Source organism: Pan paniscus, chromosome 19 (assembly GCF_029289425.2).
Source record: "Pan paniscus chromosome 19, NHGRI_mPanPan1-v2.0_pri, whole genome shotgun sequence".
NCBI lineage: Eukaryota > Metazoa > Chordata > Mammalia > Primates > Hominidae > Pan > Pan paniscus.
Genome location: NC_073268.2, coordinates 84,923,283 through 84,943,230, shown reverse-complemented (window position 1 = coordinate 84,943,230; position 19,948 = coordinate 84,923,283). Strand labels below are relative to the sequence as shown.

The window sequence follows — 19,948 nt, the reverse complement described above, 5'->3', positions numbered from 1 at the left end:
CTCTATGAGTTGTCTCTTTACTTGATTGTTTGCTTTGTTGTGCAGAAGCTTTTTAATTTGATGTAATTTCATTTGTCCATTTTAGCTTTAGTCACCTCTGCTTGTGGGGTAGAGAAATCTTTACCCAGACCAATACCCTGGGAAGTTTCCCCAATGTTTTCTTGTAGTAGTTTCCTAGGTTGAGGACTTATAATTAAGTCTTCAATCCATCTGGATTTGATATTTGTAAACAGTGACAGATAGGAGTCTAGTTTCATTCTTCTGCATATGGATATCCAGTTTTCTTAGCACTGTTTATTGAAGAGACTTTCCCCAATGTATATTCCTGGTCCTTTGTTGAAAATGAGTTTACTGTAGATGTATGGATTTATTTCTGCATTCTCTATTCTGTTCCATTGGTCTATGTGTCTGGTTTTATGCCAGTACCATGCTGTTTTGGTTATTACAACTCTGTAGTATAATTTGAAGTCAGATGATGTGATTCCTTCAGTTTTGTTCTTTTTGCTAAGAATGGCTTTGTCTACTCTGGGCCTTTTGTGGTTCCATATAAATATTAGTTTGTTTGTTTTTTATTCTGTGAAGAATGTCATTGGTATTTTGATAGCGATTGTGTTGAATAAGTAAATTGCTTTGGGTAGTATGAACATTTTAACAATATTGATTCTTCCAACCCATGAGCATAGAATATCTTTCCTTTTTGTGTCCTCTTCAATTTCTTACATCAATGTTTTATGGTTTTCACTATAGAGATCTTTTACTTCTTTGGTTAAGTTTATCACTAGGTATCTTATTTTATTTGTAGCTATTGTCAATGGGATTACTTTCTTGATTTCTTTTTCAGCTTGCTTGCTGTTAGCATGTAGAAATGCTATTGATTTTTGTATATTGATTTTGTAACCTGCAACTTTACTGACTTTGTTTGTCAGTTCTAATAGCTTTTTGGTGTAGTTTTTAGGATTTTTCAAATATAAGATCATATCATTTGCCCACAAGGATGATTTTATTTCTTCCTTTCCATTTTGGATGCCCTTTTTTTCTGCCTCTTATCTGATTGCCACAGCTAGGACTTCCAGTACTATGTTGAATAACAATGGTGAAAGTGGGCATCATTGTTGTGTTCCAGATCTCAGAAAAAAGGCTTTCCCCCATTGAGTATGATACTATCTGTAGGTTTGCCATATATGGCTTTTATTTTGTTGAGACATGTTCCTTCTACACCTAGATTTTTGAGGGTTTTATCATGAAGAGATGTTGAATTTTATCAATTGCTTTTTCAGCATCAGTTGAAGTGATCATATCTTTTTTGCCCTTTATTCTGTTGGTATAATGTATCACATTGATTTCCATGCATTGAACCATCCTTGAATCTCTGGGATAAATCCAACCATGACCAAGATGAATGATTTTTTAATGTGTTGTTGAATTCGGTTTGCTAGTATTTTGATGAGGATTTTCACATCAATATTCCAGTGATACCTGGCCTCATAGAATGAGTTTCAAAGTATCCTCTCCTCCTCTATTTTTCAGAATAATTTTGAATAGGATTGGTATTAGTTATTCTTTAAGTATTTGGTAGAATTCAGCAGTGAATTCTCTGCTGGAAGACTTTTTATTATGGCTTTAATCTTGTTAGTTGTTATTGGTATGTTCAGGTTTTGGATTTCTTCACTGTTCAATCTTGGTAGATTGTACATGTCTAGGAATTTGTCCATTTCTTCTAGGCTTTCTAATTTATTGACATACAGTTGCTCATAGTAGCCACTAATGATCATTTGAATTTCTGCAGTATCAGTTGTTATTTCTCCTATTTATCTCTGATTTTATTTATTTTTGTCTTGCTCTTTTTTTTTCTTTTTTTTTAGTCTGGCTAAAAGTTTGTCCATTTTGTTTAACTTTTCAAAATTTTCAGCTTTTTGTATTGTTTATTTCATTTCAATTTTATTTGTTTCTGCTCTGATGTTTATTATTTCTTTTATTCTACGACTTTCGGTTTTGGTTTGCTCTTGCTTCTCTAGTTTTTAAGAAGTGTCGTTAGGTTGTTTGTTTGAAGTTTTTCTCTTTTTGATGTAAGCACTTATGGCTATAAATTCTCCATTTAGTAATGCTTCCACTGTATTCCATAGGTTTTGGCATGTTGTGTTTCCATTTTCATTTGTTTCAATAAATTTTTCAATTTCCTTCTTAATTTCTTCCTTGACCCACTGGTCATTCTAACACATATTATTTAATTTCCATGTGTTTGTATAGTTTCCAAAGTTCCTCTTGTATTGATTTCTAGTTTTATTCTATTGTGGTCAGAGAAGCTATTTGGTATAATTTCAATTTGAAAAAAAAATCTAAGTCTTGTTTTGTGGCTAGCATATCGTGTATCCTTGAGAATGATCCATGTGCTGAGGAGAAGACTGTGTATTCCACAGCCATTGCATAAAATGTTCTATAAATATTTATTGGGTCCATTTGATCTATAGTGCACATTAAGTCCAATGTTTTTGATTTTCTGTCTGGATCATCTGTCCAGTGCTGAAAGTAGTGTGTTGAAGTCTCCGGCTATTATTGTATTGGGTCTCTCTCTCTCTCTGTCTTTAGCCTTAATAACATTTGCATTACATATCTGGGTGCTCCAGTGTTGGGTGCATATATATTTACAATTGTTATATCTTCTTGCTGAATTGACCCCTTTATCATTATATAGTGACATTCTTTTTCTCTTTCTATGGTTTTTGTCTTGGAATTCATTTTGTCTAATATAAAGATATCTATTTCTGCTCTTTTCTGTTTTCTATTTGCATGGAATGTTCTCTGTTATTATCCCTTGAATAAACTTTCTATCTTTATCTCTTTCTTTATCTCCTCCTTAAGGCCAATGACTCTTATACTTGTCCTTTGGAGGCTCTTTTTTAGATCTTGTAGGCATGCTTCATTCTTTTTCAATTCTTTTGTGTTTTGTCTCTTCTGAGTATTTTCAAATAGCCTGTCTTCAAGCTCATTGATTCTTCTGCTTGAGAGACTTTGATACATTCTTCAGTATGTCAGTTGATATTTTAGCTCCAGAATTTCTGCTTGATTTTTAAACAGTATTTCAATCTCTTTGTTAAATTTATGTGATAAGATTCTGAGTCCCTTCTCTGTGTTATCTTAAATTTATTTGAACTTCCTCAAAACAACTATTTTGAATTATCTGTCTGAAAAGTCACGTATCTTTGTCACTCTGGTATTGGTCCCTGGTACCTTATTTAGTCATTTGGTGAGGTCATGTTTTTTTGGATAGTCTTGATGCTTGTGGATGTTCATCAGTGTCTGGGCATTGAGGAGTTAGGTATTTATTGTAGTCTTCACAGTCTGGGCTTGTTTGTACCCATCCTTCTTGGGAAGGCTTTCCAAGTATTCAAAGGGAATAGAATGTTATGGTCTAACTCTTTGGTCACTGCAGCTGTATCAGCACTAGGGGGCACCCTCAAATCCAGTAACATGGTGATTCTTGCAGACTCTTCGACGTGCCACTTTGGTGCTCTTGGAGAATACTTTGGATTACCAGGCAGAGATGCTTGTTCCCTTCCCTTAACTTTCTCCAAATGGAGTGTGTGTGTGTGTGTGTGTGTGTGTGTGTGTGTGTGTGTGTGTGTATTGAGCTGTCTGGAGCTGGCAGAGGGGTGACACAAGCACCCCTGTGGCCACCACCACTAGGATTATGCTGGGTCAGATCTAAAGCCAATACAGCACTGGGTCTTTCCCAAGACCCACAGTGACCACTGCCTGGCTACCGCCAATGTTCACTCTAAGCCCAAGGGCTCTTCAGGCAGCAGGTGGCAAATACAGCCAGGCCTGTGTCCTTCCCTTTATGGTGGCAAGCTTCCCACTGGCCCAGGTGGGTCCAGAAATGCCTTCTGGGAGGAAGGACCTGGAGTCAGAAATCTTTGGAATCTACATGGCACTGTATTCTGCTGCAGCTGAGCTGACACCCAAATCAGAAGACAAAGTCTTCCCAATCTTCCCTCTCCTCAAGGAGAAGGAGTCTCTCCCCCTAGTCACCACTGCCCCAGGCCTGCAGCGAGTACTGCCTGGCTACCACTGATGTTCACTCAAGGCCCAAGGGACTTCAGGCAGCTTGTAGTACATACTGCCAGGCCTGGGTAGCAGCTCCCATCAGGGCAATGGGCTCCCCTCTGGCCTGGGGCAAGTCCAGATCCAGGAGCCAAGGCCTAGAATCCAGGACCCCAGGAGTCCGCTTGGTGCTCTCTACTCCACTGTAGCTAAGCTGGTACCTAAGCTGCAAGACAAAGTCCCCTTTACTCTTCGCTCTCTTTTCCTCAGGCAGAAAGTCTCTCCCCACAGCCATCACAGCTGGGAATGTGCTAGGTCAAATCTGAAGCCAGCAGAGCACTGGGCCTCACCCAAGGCCTGTGGCAAGTACTGCCTGGCTACTGCTGGTGTTTATTCAAGGCCCAAAAGTTCTTTAGTCAGGAGGTGATGAATTCTGCCAGAACTGGGTCTTTTTCTTCAAGGCAGCAGGTGCCCTTCTGGCCTAGGGTATGTCTAAAAATGTCATCTGGGAGCAAGGGCCTGGAATGGGGTCCTCAGAACTCTGCCTGGTGTCCTATTCTGCTGTGGCTGAGCTTGTATGCAAGTTGGAAAACAAAATCCTATTTACTCCTCTCTCCTCTCCTCAACAGAAGGAGGGAGTCTCTCCTGGAACAGCGAGCTGCACTGTCTGGTGTTGGGGAAGGGGGTGAAACAGGCACTCCCCTGGCTGCTCCAGCTGGTGTCTCTCGAGGTCTTTTGCACCCCAAGTCCATTGGCTTTGAGCCCAGAACAGCATCAGGACTTGCCCAGGAATTTCAGTCCCTGTGGTCCTAAGTTTATTTAGATCCCCGGAGCACTTTAGTCCATGGTAGTGGGATGAATGGTTCCCCTCTGGCTAAGGCTGGTCTAAATGCTCCCTCTGTGGGCAGTGGCCGAATTCTGCCCTATGTTGCTTTTCACTGTGACAGGCAACACTGAGTTCCAATGCGAAGTCCCACAATCACTGTCCTCTCCCTCCCCCAAGCATACAACATTCTCTCTCTGTGCCACACAGCTGCTGCCAAGGATGGGAAGTTGTGTCAGCAATTCAAGACTGTCTTTCCTATCCTCTCCAGTGCTTCTTTCCTTATATGATGTTAAAACCACTATCATTGCTCACCTGATTTTTTTGTTCTTATGAAGGTGCTTCCTTGTGTGGACAGTTGTTCAATTTGGTGTTCCTGGGGGATGGGAAGATTTCTGGAGGGTTCTATCTGGCCATCTTGCTCTACCTCCCCTCCTAAATCTTCTATTGTTTAAAATAGAAGTGTTGTTACTTTTATTTTACAGATGAAATTACAGACTCCCTAGATTAAGAAGTGCTGGAATCAGAAATTGAACCTGAATATTTTTAAATTCTAAATCTAGTAGTCAAATCCATATTTTAAACTACTGTTTTTGTTACATGATTGGTCGTTTTTGTAAATTTATACCATCTATACTTAAGAAAGAAAACAAACCTATCATGACAACAATACAAAGAAAATAGGATGACAGTTTCCTTAACTCATCTGCACTTGTTTAAGTCCTAGAAAGTTATTTGAAAAATATCTCATGTAGATATTTTTCCAGTTCTGTGTAATGTCCCAATTTTTTTTTATTTCTTACAGCACTTTGTTTGCATCTCTTCTTGGAAATTAATTAAACTATCTGAAAGTCAGTGTTTCCACCTACAAAGTGAGAGCAGCAATTTCCACTTACAAGTAAAGGTTATAGAAAAATAAATAAGAGACTGCCTGGCACACTGCATGGAAACATAACATGTTTTCAAAATAAAAAGTGCTAGTCAGGATCCCTGCCCAATTTGCGAGTCCATTCATGGACTCCTATTTGTGCAATTGCCTTATTTTCTTCTAATCTAAGGGTCAACAAATTATAGCTCATGAGCCACATCCAGCCTACTTCCTCTTTCTGTAAATACAGTTTGGTTGGAGCCCAGTCATGCCCTTTCTTTTACACACTGCTCTGGCTGTCTCCACGTTACAACAGCAGAGTGGAAGAGTTTCAACAGAGTTCTAACAGCCTACAAAGCCTAGAAAATTTACTATCTAGTACACATTTTACAGAAAAAGTTTTATAACCTCCCCTTTCAAGCTTCCAGTTCCTCAAGGAATGACTTTCTGCATGACTCATTCATTCCCCCCCAGCACTCAGCACAAGTTCCTACAAGTGGCCAAGGAATAATTCTTAAATGGTTTTCATTTCAGGAGTCAGCATCATGGAAAACAGCTACGACATTTTTTGCTTCACTCTTTCAGTGGATTTCACTACTTCTAAAAAAAATAGCATATATTCTTTTAAGTTCATACATGACTTATGTGTCAGTGGAATAATTTTTGACTTATGCATTTGGTCAAATAAAATTGCTACCATTTTTAAGGGCTTGCCAAGTGCAAACATCACTATTATTCCGTTGTTAGAATAACCCTAGAGGCTAGGAATCATTATTCCAGTTTTCTAATAAAGTAACTGTTTAGATAAGTTAAATAACACATTCCAGATGCTAAAACAATATTTCAAAGCCAAGTCACTACTGATATTTTGCCCACTGTATAATTTATAACCTCAATTAATAGAATATTGTGTTTGTTTCTCTATAATGGAGAAATAGCTGTGGTATTTTTCAATGGATAGACTGGTTTTCTCAGTGATACTTTGTTCTTATTCAAAGTTCTGGGCTTAGCATTACAAGAAAAGCAAACCACATTCATTCATTATTAGTTTCTATCTATAATCCAGTTTCCTTCATAGCACTTACTACTATTGATAATTATTTACTCATCTGGTTGTCTACATGTTTTCTTCCTGACTCCCGCACTAGACAATGAACTCCATAAGAGCAGAATAATGCTGTTTTAGTCACCATTGTATCCTCAACACTAAGTATGATGTTTGTCACATACTAAGAACTTAGTAAATTTGCATTGGATGACTACATTGAATAACTGAAACTGTTTGGCATCTATACTTATCACAAGTCTCTTGTTCTTTTGAAGCAATACAACAATTCTATTTAGTCAGCTTAAAACCGAACCTTCATCTGCAACGTTATCCATTTTGCATAGTCCTGACCTTTGCTGTATTGCAACCCTGGTATTTTCCACTCTGTGACCACCCTCTCTTCAGGAGCTTCAATCAATATGAAACTTCTCTGGGCACGACTCCTGAGTAACCTCACCAGTAACTCTCATTAGCTCATTCTTTTCTTTTGTCCATCACATTTATATGATTTGGCTGGGTTTTTGTCCTCTTATTTCTTGGGTTTTTGTCCTCTTATTCTGTGTTTGTCTGACCTATTTCTGGCATTAGATTTTAACTGATTTTCTTTGTCCTATGGAGACTAGTTAATTATTTTCTTGCTATTGGAGACTATGTCAAGTAACATATGTCTTTTTTTTTTCTGAATTCCAGCTTGCAGTTAAATGAAATATGTGTTGAGGAAAACATAACATCACTTGTTAAACAGCACATCCCTGATGCCAAATTATCAGCCAAAAGCGAAGGAAAACTTATTTATACATTACCCTTAGAAAGAACAAATAAATTTCCAGGTAATGTGCATGAACACTGTGAAATAAAATATGTGAATAATAGTCATCATCATCATAATTATTATCATTACAACTAACATTTATCAATGTCTTACAGTATGCTCAGGTACTGAAACATAATCAAAAGAATAGTACAATAACTGAATTATTTTCTGTATAGTGGGAAATAGAATTACATTCTAATAGTTGCATTGTAATGCCTGGGCATTTTAGAGGGCTTCTTTTAGTCCTTCTTCCCTAGTAGTGTGTAACATAATATTGTAGTATTCATAAATGTACACAAACCCAAATGGTTGAAAACCTCTGGCTTACGCACTACATTAAACAGCCCTGTGATGTGGCTATCTGTCTCAGTGAGACTTTTGCAATAACTTTGGGTTTTTCAGGCTAACGCATAAAAGTTTACTAACTATGTTTGTTGTTCAGGGAACTTGTTCCTTAACAATGGGGCACTATGAGGGCCCACATTAGTGGTTGAAACAATTAACCTTGCTGTATATGTGGTTAACAAAGACATATACATTCATTCAAATACACATTTTATGGTGACAACACAAGCATTCCTTAGAATCATCAGGAAAGTGTTAAGCAAGTTCTGATTAGTACTTTTTAACAGTAATTATCATTTAAAGAAAATTTGTAGACGTTTTAGGTGGAATGAAGAATGACGCATAATACTCATTATTAGCTTAAATCTTACTTCTTTTCTACCTTTCTGTATGAGGTATTCTAGTCAAGACAAAAAGCTTTTAACTTATCCTTTTGCCCAAGCAGGAGCTCCAGATGGAAGCCTCAGGACTTCTGTAATCACCCTAGTATTAGAAGTAGGTTTTTATTTAAGCTTGATTTAACCACTGTAATTCAAATCCAGGCAGGCAGGGGCACTGTTCATTGCTTCATGAACAATGACAGATGCATAAGTATATTTTGGTGAACGAACTAAAGAATGAATCGATATAAAATTGCTAGAGCGAATAATCACTGTCACAATTCCAGGAAAATTCCCTGATTCAGTTCCACATTCTCTGCCTGTTAGGTCTTGTGAATTTTTTCTTCCACTGTTAGAAACAGAAAATTTTTTAATGGTTTATATTCTATGTCTTCTCTTTAACAAATATTTTCTAAACTACAGAAGATTCTGCACCATCCAATTAATTCTCAAAAAATTAATTCCTTTCCTTTTGTCAGTTAGAGCATAAATGGCTCCCATTTATATCTGTTCTCTAGAAAAGACTTTTCAATTAATTAGGCTTAGAGTTGAAAAACCCAGTCTCACAATTAATTAAATTTTAAAAGGAAGTCAGAAAAAACTAAGATTAAACTTTAATAGAAATGCAAATGAATATAAATTAATGTTTGATTAATATTTGGGTTGTAACACATGATGTAAAATAGAAAATAATATATAGAATTTGCAGAATAAGATGATCTATTATGAAATGTTAATTTTCAAATGTTTTTGACATATCACAAGTATAGTTTCATAGATTTGTGCTTATTAGTTTGAAAAATGGTCTTCAGTTCACTTGTGATTCTTGTTTTAATTCACTGCTGTATATGTATTCTTTAGAACTTTACAAGGATCTTGATAGCTATCCTGACCTAGGAATTGAGAATTATGGTGTTTCCATGACAACTTTGAATGAAGTATTCCTGAAGCTAGAAGGAAAATCTACAATTAATGAATCGGGTAAATAAAATGCATGAAAATTATTACGTAAAAGCACATATTTCAAGAACACACTGTTCCAAAGATGTGATTACAAAATGTGGGGTTCATGATTAAGGCTCTTCTTAGACAAGCTTGTGTGAATATGAAACGCATCCCTGTCAACATTGCTTTGTAGTTAAAAATAATCCATTTTTCTACATCCAAGGCTCACTGCACTCATATTAGCTCTAGGCTTCTAAGGGCAATTTCAGATAAAACATTTATTCTAAATCATAAATTAATATAAAACATGAACCCACAGATCTAAAACACTTAAGAACCCCAAACAATACTTTAAAATGAAACTATTAAATTCCTGTAGGCCAGCAATAAAGAAGAGAGTCTTAATTAGACATATTGTACTGTTCCACAGATCTCAGATTCTCTGGTGTCAGGTTTTTCTTTTTTTTTTCTTTATGTTAGAAATTGGACACTATCTATCCACCTATTTTCAAGGTCACAAATAACTTATTCTCTTGTGTTCAGACTGTTTTGAAGCCGAACATAATAAACTCTCTATTTCTGATACTGCACTTTTTCATTCTAACATTTTCATTTGTTCTTTTTTAGAGTTTCAGTTCTTTACTATTTCTCATCTGCTCCCAATATTGTCCATATTTTCCAGTAGATCTTATAACATATTTATCATAGTTATTTTTAAACTTGTGTATTTTAATTCTAACATGTGGACCGTGTGACTGATGACCATTATCAGCAACTGACTCTGATTTTTTTTCCTCTTCCCTATGGGTTATATTTCCCCGCTTCTTCATATGTCTTGAAATTTGTATTTTATCATGTTACTTTAACAAAACAGGAACACTGAGGTAAACAATGGCCAGAAAATGGCATGGCTCTTCCTCTGTCAGACTACTGATGTGGATGGCAGAACTGATCTAATTTGTATTTGGCAAGTGCCTGGGCTTTTGCACAGGTTTTATTAGATTCAGTCCACTCCCAGCTTCGAATGTTTTAAAGGTAGAATCAGGTCTTTCCCTTAGACGTGACTTTGAATTATAGCACTGGAAAAATTCTATATATTTCTCTATAGCCCTGCTATCAAAGATCTCCATAACGATTAATCTCACTGATTTTCAGCCTGTCATCACTTTTTGTTTATTTATTTGTTAGTATACATCTCTCCACTCCTCATTCAGTGACTGGACCCTAGTGGACTCATGTATTACACAAAAGGAAAGACCCATGAACCCTGATGGTGTCTTGCTCAAGACACTATGCAGCTTCTTGTGTTTCTCTCTCCGTTTTTCTGAGTATCTGCCCCCAGCTACTGCTGTACTGTTCCTATGCACTTAGGAAAGGCTCCACGAAAAAAAGTTCGTAGATGCTGTAAACTCATTTTGTGACTTAGGTACCCCATGATTCTAGTCAGTTCTATCAGCCCACATATAATCACAGAATTTTTTAATCTGGGCTGCTTTCTTTTCACCTACCTATGGTGGTTTTCTCCTTTTTCCTTTTTCTGCCATGTCCCTAAAGATGAAAGCTTCCACAGGAATCTTCTCCCCCTAGAAATGTTTCCTTCCTTTATACATGTTAGTTTTTTAGCTTTCTTTGTGCTCTCGCCCATCTGATGGATTAAAAATAACTAATATTTATTCCCTTGGTAAGACAGGTTGACAGTCTCTTGCAACTAACGAGAAGCAGAATATCCCTGAATTATTATTATTATTATTATTATTATTATGGGTTTTTTTTCTTTTTTTTGAGATGGAGTCTCCCTCTGTCACCCAGGCTGGAGTGCAGTGGCACGATCTCGGCTCACTGCAAGCTCTGCCTCCCGGGTTCACGCCATTCTCCTGCCTCAGCTTCCCGAGTAGCTGCAACTACAGGCGCCCACCACCACGCCCAGCTAATTTTTTTAATGGACTTTTGGCCACTATCTTAAGATCCTTATATCTTCATTCACAGTGTGTTTTGTGTCCTGTCACTGTACTTATACATTTACGGGTGTGTGCTTTTTGAGGTTTGATATTAGGCTTATTTTAGCATTATACAATGGACAGCATCCTGGGTATCCAGAGATTATAGAGAACACACAAATGAATGCAGTCTCAGAAACTATTCAAAACTGAATAGTTTTGAAATCTCTGCAGTAACAATTTATAGCTAACTCCCAGTTTGTAGCTTGCCATTTACAGTTTACTCCCTGTTCAGAGCATGTCAATTTGTAGCTTCATTGAACATGTAAGATATTTGTTTCCTTTACTGACTTTCCAAGTCATTTCTAAGCACTGTGATGACCTTGCCTATTTATCTTGACCTCTGTAATGTATTGTCTGTATCCAAATTACCTAAGGTCTCCTTTCTATCCCTTTTGTTCAAGAAATAAATATTTCTTCTATTTCTGTATTTTAAGGCAGTAACCAGCAAAACCACATTATACCTATAGTAACGCGGAAGAGTCTAATCATGAGATCCTTAGCAGAGCCAATCCCTATAGTAAGCTCAATAAAGTACATATGAGTTGCTTATTTTATGTTTTGCAGATATTGCTATTTTGGGAGAAGTACAAGTGGAAAAAGCTGACGACACTGAAAGGCTTGTTGAGATGGAACAAGTCCTCTCTTCACTTAACAAGATGAGAAAGACAATAGGTGGTGTGGCTCTCTGGCGACAGCAAATCTGCGCAATTGCAAGGGTTCGCTTGTTAAAGTTAAAGCATGAAAGAAAAGCTCTTTTAGCACTGTAAGTATCAGAGTTGCCATAGGTTTTCTTTTTAAGTCAATGCGTTAAAAAGCAAATCTAAGGTATAAAGGCAAGCAAAAAAACACAAAGATATGATAAATTAGGCAGCAGAAAGGGAAAGCATCACAGTGGAAGCACAGGAGAGAGGCAGAATCTTGACATCCAAGGGACAAATATTGCATGAAATTTCATGGGATATCCAATGGCCAAAAAGCAACAGGAGAAATGAACAAAGGACAAATCTACGGTTTAACATCTTGAATTTGGAGTTAGTAAAAGGACAAAATACTCAAGAAATGTGACAGTTAATTGTGTTTAATTTTTATAATTTCTTTATCCCATTACATTATAAACTGCTCAGAGAGTATTAGATCAGGAAATGACATTGCATTCATTTTGGCAATTTTCTTTTGTGTAGGCTATTAATTCTAATGGCTGGATTTTGCCCTCTTCTTGTGGAGTATATCATGGTGAAAATATATCAAAACAGTTACACCTGGGAACTTTCTCCTCATTTGTATTTCCTTGCTCCTGGACAACAACCACATGACCCTCTCACTCAATTACTGATCATCAATAAAACAGGTAAAATGGTGGATACTTGATTTCCAAATACATTTACTGTTCAGAGCAGTACTTAGAAAACATAATCATGAGAAAGAAAATAGCTTTTCACTTATTCAGCATGTGTTAAAAAACAATTTATGAAACTTAAAGATAATAAATACAGGCCCCCAAAGAAGCAGGAATAGGTAAAGTATTTTCTAAAGGAGAAACATCTGGTGGCAACTTGCTAAATGAAAGAGTTTGTACCAAAATAGCATTTTTAACAGGTTCATTAAGATATACTTCACATGCCATACAATTTATCCATTTAAAATGCACAATCCCATGGTTTTTAGTGTATCCACAGAACTGTGAAACCATCAATACAATCCCTTTTAGAATATTTTCATCACCCCATAAAGAAACCCCATACCGAATAGCAATTACTCCCATGTAGTCCCTCCCCCAACTCCTCAGCAATCACAAATTTACATTCTGTTTCTATTGATCTGTCTACTCTGAACATGTAATATCACTGGACTCATACAACATGTGATATTTGGTGACTGACTTCTTTCGCTTAGCATGTTTTCAAAGTTGATCTATGTTGTAGCATTTATCTATGTATCAATACTTCATTTTTATTGTTGAGTAATATTTTATTGATGGTTATACCACAATTTATCATTCATCAGCAGATGGATATATTTTTTCCCAATAATTGGATATCATGAAAAATGCTGCTACGAATGTTCATGTACAAGTTTTTATTTGAACATATGTTTTCATTTCTCTGGGGTGTAATCCTAAAAGTAGAATTGTTGGGTCACGTGGTAACTATGTTTATCCTTTGAAGGACCTGCCAGACTGTTTTTCAAAGTGACTGTACCACTTTATATTCACACCAGAAATTTTTGTGGGTTGTTTTTTTTTTTTTTTTTGAGATGGCATCTCGCTCTGTCACCAGGCTGGAGACCAGTGGCACAATTTCGGCTCACTGCAACCTCCGCCTCCCAGATTCAAGCGATTCTCCTGCGTCAGGCTACCAAGTACCTGGGACTACAGGAGCTTGCCACCACACCCAGCTAATTTTTTTGTATTTTTGGTAGAGACAGGGTTTCACCATGTTGGCCAGGATGGTCTTGATCTCTTGACCTCGTGATCCACCCGCCTCAGCCTCCCAAAGTGTTGGGATTACAGGTGTGAGCCACTGCGCCCGGCCTCACATCAGCAATTTTTGAGGATTCCAGTTTCTACATATGCTTGCCAACACTTATTTTTTGTTTTTTCTATTACATGCATCATAGTGTATGTCAAGTAGTATCTTGTGATTTTGATTTGTATTTTGCTAATGGCCAGTAATGTTGAGCATCTTTTCGTGTGATAACTCATCAATTGTACACCTTCTTTGTAGAAATGTCTGTTTTCTTTTGAAAAAATGGATTGTATTTTTAATTGAGTTCTAAGTGTTGTATCTATATTCTAGATAAAATTCTTTTATCAGATACAGTAGGTCCTCATATTCAGATTCTGTATCTAAGAATTTGCCTATTCACTGAAATTTATTGGTAACCCCCAATTACATATCTGTTGCATTTCATGATATTTACAGATATGCTCAGAGAAGTGAACATTTTTAGTCACCTGATGTACACATTTTCAACTCAGATTGAACAAAATGACACTGCTTTCTTGTTTTAGCTCCCATACTGTAAACAAATGCCTTTTTGCAATCTGTTTCATGCCACATTTTTCACATTTTTGCGTTGTTTTTTTTTTGTGGTGATTTTGCTGTTTAAAATGACACAAAGAATAGTGCTGAAGTGTCATTTAGTGTTTCTAAATGCAAGAAGGCTGTGACATGTCTTTTTCTAGTTTTTTTTTTTTTTTTAGGGTTGTCATTATGAACAGATGTTGGATTTGTCAAATGTTTTCTCTGTGTCTACTGAGATGATCATGTGGGTTTTATACCATATTATTTTCAGACATTAAACCAACCTTGCATTTATAGGATAAATCATACTTGGTCATGGTGTATAATCCTTTCCATTTTCTCCCAGATTTGATTTTCTAGGGTTTTGTTGATAATGTTTTCCATCTCTATTCATAAGGGATATTGGTCTGTAGTTTTATTTTATGCTAATGTCTTTAGATATCAGGGTAATATTTGCTGCATATAATAAGTTGGCAAACGTTCCCTGCACTTCTTTTTTTTTTTTTTTTTTTGAGACTTTGTGAAGGATTGACAATTTTTGTTTATTAGGTAGAAATGTACTAGTGTAGCTATCTGGGTGAGGGATTTTCTTCATGGAAAGTTTTGTAATTCGCAATTTGATCTCTTAATTGTTACAGGTCTCCTTACATTTTATATTTCTTCTTGTATCAGTTTAATAGTTTCTGTCTTTCCAGGAATTTTTCCATTATACTATATTATCTAATTTGTTGTTACACAAACATATTCCATTTTAATCCTTTTAATCTGTAAGACTGGTATTCATGCCCTCTTTTTGTTCCTGATCTTAGTAATTTTCATGTTATTTTATTTTTCTTGGTCATCCTAGATAAGGGTTCCTCAATTTTGTTGATGCTTTCAAGGAACCAACTTCTAGCTTAATTGTCTCTATTGTTTTTCTATTGTCTATGTCACTCATTTCCAAACCAATATTCTTGGTTTCATTTCTTTCTGTTTGCCTTGTGTTTAGCTTGTTCCTCTCTTTTCAGTGTCTTAACACAGAAGTTTCACTTACTGATTTGAGATTTTTCTTCTTTTATTTAACATAGGTGTTTACAGCTATAAACTTCCCTCTAAGCTATGCTTTCGCTGCATAGCATAAGTTTCGGTATATCATGTTTTAATTTTCATTTATCTCAAAATATTTTCCAATTTCCCTTGTGATTTCTTTTCTGACTCATTGGTTATTTAGGAGTAGACTATTTAGTTTCCAAAAATTTGTGATTTTCTAAGTTTTTGTTGTTGAATTCTAAATTCATCCCTTGTGGTCAGAGATCATAGTTTATAAAATTTCAACCTTTTTCGATGTGTTGAGGCTTGTTTGATGTCCTTGCCTTTAGAGCATCTTGGAGAATGTTCCTTGTGCACTTGAGAAGAATGTGCATTCTGCTGTTGTGGGTGAAAATTTGTATATTTCACTTTTCAGTGCTATTTTGTATTTGAGTCTCTGTTAAGTGTATATATGTTTATAAATGTTATAACTTCCTGCTGTTTTGACCCTTGTATCATTAGAAAATGTCTCTTATTATTTCTAGTAACATTTTTTGTTTTCATCTATTTTGTCTGATATTAGAAGAGCCACTCCAGTTTTCCCATGGTCTTATCTTGCATGATGTGTTGTTCCACCTTCTGCTTTCAATCTATTTGTATCAATGAAATTTAATATGTGTCTCCTGTAAATTTAATTTGATATGTGTCTCCTATAAACAGTATATAGTTGGATAGTGTTTGTAAATACAATCTAACAATCTATGCCTTTTGAGTGTATTATTTTATTCACAAATCATATTTTTACTAATAATGTAGGATTTGTATCTGCCAGTTTATTGTTTGTTTTCTGAATGTCTCATGTCTTTTTTTGTTCCTCTATTTCTTCTTTACTGTTTTCTTTGGCATTGAATATCTTCTAGTTTAATGATTTAATTATTTTAATGATTTTTTATTATATTTTTGAATTATGTTCTTGGTGATTGTTTTTGGGCCTAGAATATACATCTTATTTTAATCTACTTAAAGTTTACACAGATTTAAGATTAATGTAACAAAGTCTACAAATATGTACTTACTCTCCTTTCTTCTCTCAGCTTCTTTAAAACATATGAAATCATATTGAGTAATAATTGTACCAATGTATTGCTGGTTTAAAAACATATAGATGTGATATGTGTAATAATAACATCAAAATGGGGAAGAGTGAATACGGCTATATAAGAGGAAAGAGTCTGTAGCTCATTGAAATTTTTATTTACCATTTCTTGTTCTCTTCATTTGTTCCTGTGAATTCATATTATCATCTTATGTGATGTCCTTACTCCAATACAGCTAGGCTTCCACCTGCCTCCTTTGTGCCATTGTTTTCAAATATTTCACATGTCTATGTTTTACAGCCTCAACAATAAAATTATATACATACTGCATTATACATTTGCTTTTAAAATGAGTTAATACAAGAGAAGGAAAAATATGCATTATACTACCAATTATAAGTACATAGTTGTGTTTGCTGATCCTCTTTGGCCTTTTCACTTGGATTCAAATTGCCATCTGGGGTAATTTGCTTTCAGTTTTAAGTATTTCTTATAAGGCAAGTCTGCTATAACAAATTCTTCATTTTTGTTTATCTTGGAAAAAAGTTCTATTCTACCTTCATCATTTTTTATTCTTATTATTTTTATTTTTATAGATTTACAGGATAAAAGTACAGTTTTGCTACATGGATATATTGTGTAGTGGTGAAGTCTGGGCTTTTGGTGTAACCTTCACTCAAACAGTGTACATCATACCTATTACTGCCTTCATCTTTGAAAGCTAGTTTTGCTAAATATAAAATACTTGGCTGAATTTTTTTCAGTACTTTGAATATGTCATTTTACTGTGTTCTGGCTTCCTTTGTTTCTGATGAGAAATCAGCTGGGTTCTTATTGGTGTTTCCTTACACATCACTAAGGAAACATTCTCTTTGCCTTTGTCCTCACCATTTTTACTCTGATGTGTCTGGGTTTGGATCTCTTTGCATACATCCTACGTGGAGTTGGTTGAACTTCTTGGATGTATAAAGTTTTTAATTAAATTTGGTAAGTTTTCAGTCATTATTTCTTCAGTGGTTGTTTTTCTCTTCCTTTATCTCTCTCCTCTCCTTCTGTAACTTCCATTGCATATGAAATAATGTGATTAATAATGTCCCACATTTTTCTGAGGTTCTGTTTTTTTATTGTTGTTGTTCTTCAGGTTGCATAATCCCATTTAATATATCTTCAGGTCTGCTAATTCTTTCTGCTGATCATTCAAATCTACTGTTGAGCTCCTTCAGTGAATTTTTCATTTCAATTATTATACTTTCAACTCCAGAATTTCTATTTGGTTCTTTATTACTTAAAATAACTTTTTATTGGTATAATCTATTTGGTGAGACTTTGTCATCATACCTTTCTTCACTTCTCTAAACATGCTTTCTTTTAGTTTTTTGAGCATACTTACAATACCTGCCTTGAAGTCTTTGTTTTTTAGGTTTGCTATCTCAGCCTTCCAAAGGCAGTTCTTGTTGCCTACTTTTTTTCCTGTATAAGAGTGACACTTTCTTATTTTTTTTAGCATGTCTCATAATTTTGGTTGAAAACTGGACATTTAAAGTAATAGATTGTAACAACTTTGAATAATGACCCCCAACTTGTCTTGAAGCTTGTTATTATTGTTTACTCATTTCCCCTGCTTTATACAACTCTGATGCCATTCTTCAGAGGCATAACTTTGGCCATGTGCATTGTTCCCCTGAGATGGCAATAGATTTAACAGACCTTTCTTTGTCTCTTTTCCTGATCTCTCCATTACACTGGCTAACTCTACTGGTATCACATTCAGTTGTTAGGCACCACCAGTAGCAAGCTGATTGGCCTATTGATTTCAAAAATGCCCATATGCATAAATTGCTCCACAGTTTGATCCAATTACAGTAATTCCCTCTCATCTGAAACATTACAAGATCCCCAGCAGATGCCTGAAACCATAGATAGTACCAAACTAATGGCTATCCATAGGAACACGTTTCTGTTCATGTTTTTTATCCACAAATTTATCGCCTTTTCCATCTTAACTAAGCACTTATCATGCACTATGGCTATAACTTCTACAGTTTGAGGTGCAACAGCAAGACTAGCATGAGTTTCTTTTTTCTTCTTCACAATTTACAGAAGAGATTTGCTCTCAGAGTAGATCTTAACAACCTCAGCATACAATTTTTTTTCATTTCCTTATTAAGTCAATAACTTTCACCTTTCCACTTAAAGGAAGCAATATATTGCTTCTCCTTGACATATCCAAATTGCCAGCATTACTCTTCTTGTGCCTTGGGGCCACTATTAAGTAAAATCAGGGTTAATTGAACACAAGCACTGTGATGTCTTGACAGTCGATCTGATAACGGAGGTGGCGACTAAGTGACTAATGAGTAGGTAGCATATGCAGTGTGGACACAGAAGACAAGGGGCTGATTCATATCCTGCACAGGACAGAGTGGACGATACGAGATTTCATCCATCTGCTCAGAATACCATGCGATTTAAAACTTATACAATGTTTATTTCTGGAATTTTTCATTTTGTATTTTAGAGATGCAGTGGACTAAAAGTAACTAAAACTGCAGAAAGTGAAACCATGGATAAGGGAGCACTACTATAAATATGGTCTTGTTTGTAGGAAAAGTCTTTGAAGCCAGTTATTGAGGTTTGTCCTCTCCACAGAAGGGCTCTTCTTAACTCTCTGTTTTGCTGCTCTCTCTAGTAAACTTTTAGCTGGTGTATGGTTCAACCAAGGGAATTGCAATCTCCTGTCAATTGCTTACCAACAAAATCTTGATGGTTTTTAGTGCACTCTTAGGCTGAACTTCCCCAAACTCTGTTCCAACTAAAGTCAGTTTATTTAGGGAGAGTTTCAGCACATACTGTTCTTATGGCTTGCCGCTGTTCCTGAAACAAGAATCTCACCATTGCTTCAGAGCTGGAAGCATGGATCATGCCTGATTCTCTTGCTGTGGAGCCCCTGATTTGTGAGCAGGGTACTTGGCAGGGGTGGTGGCCTCTGGTCTTCTCAGCTTGCCTCTCCTGTCGTGGAAACTCTGCCCTACACATGAGATGGGACAAGGATGATTGTGTCCCGGTGTTTTTGGCCTCTTATTCCTAGGGTAGAGCTTCCACCTTAGGATTAGGGAATGGGTGGAGGAAGAGAACTCCAGATCTCTTAGCCACTCTTGCCTGGTATTGATCTTCTGCAACGCAGATGTGGGGAAATGAGAAAAGTCGATGGGAAGCCCCTCCCATGAAGATACTATAGCCCTGAACTGGGCTTGGGGAATAGGGATCCCTGTTCTTGCCCACACCCTTTCAGAGTGAAGCTTCTATTACACCGATCTGGGAAGGAAGTGGGGAGTAGACGGATCAGGCTGTGGCTCAGATGCCACAATTTCTCAGTGTTCTTACTGAGATTTAATACATTTTATTAAATAAATGTGTCATCATTTTCTGTATGCTCTTAGAACAATTTCAAAACATTTTAATTTGTTGGTTTTTTAGGAATTTTTATAAGTTATGATTGTTTTTCTGGGGAGAAGGTCTACAGAGCTCCTCACATTGCTAGTCTACATGTTGTCTT

At 36.1% G+C, this 19,948-nt stretch overlaps 1 protein-coding gene across 3 annotated transcripts in view; it reads left to right on the top strand.

The window, feature by feature from the left end:
* Positions 1-19,948, top strand: part of ABCA8 (ATP binding cassette subfamily A member 8) — an 88,706-nt gene that overhangs the window by 40,889 nt on the left and 27,869 nt on the right. For all 3 annotated transcript variants that reach the window (XM_008961089.4, XM_063599352.1, XM_057300299.2), the window contains 4 exons: positions 7,471-7,610; positions 9,181-9,300; positions 11,829-12,027; positions 12,446-12,612. In XM_008961089.4, the coding sequence (XP_008959337.3) occupies positions 7,471-7,610; positions 9,181-9,300; positions 11,829-12,027; positions 12,446-12,612 (626 nt within the window). The remainder of the gene's footprint in view (positions 1-7,470; positions 7,611-9,180; positions 9,301-11,828; positions 12,028-12,445; positions 12,613-19,948) is intronic.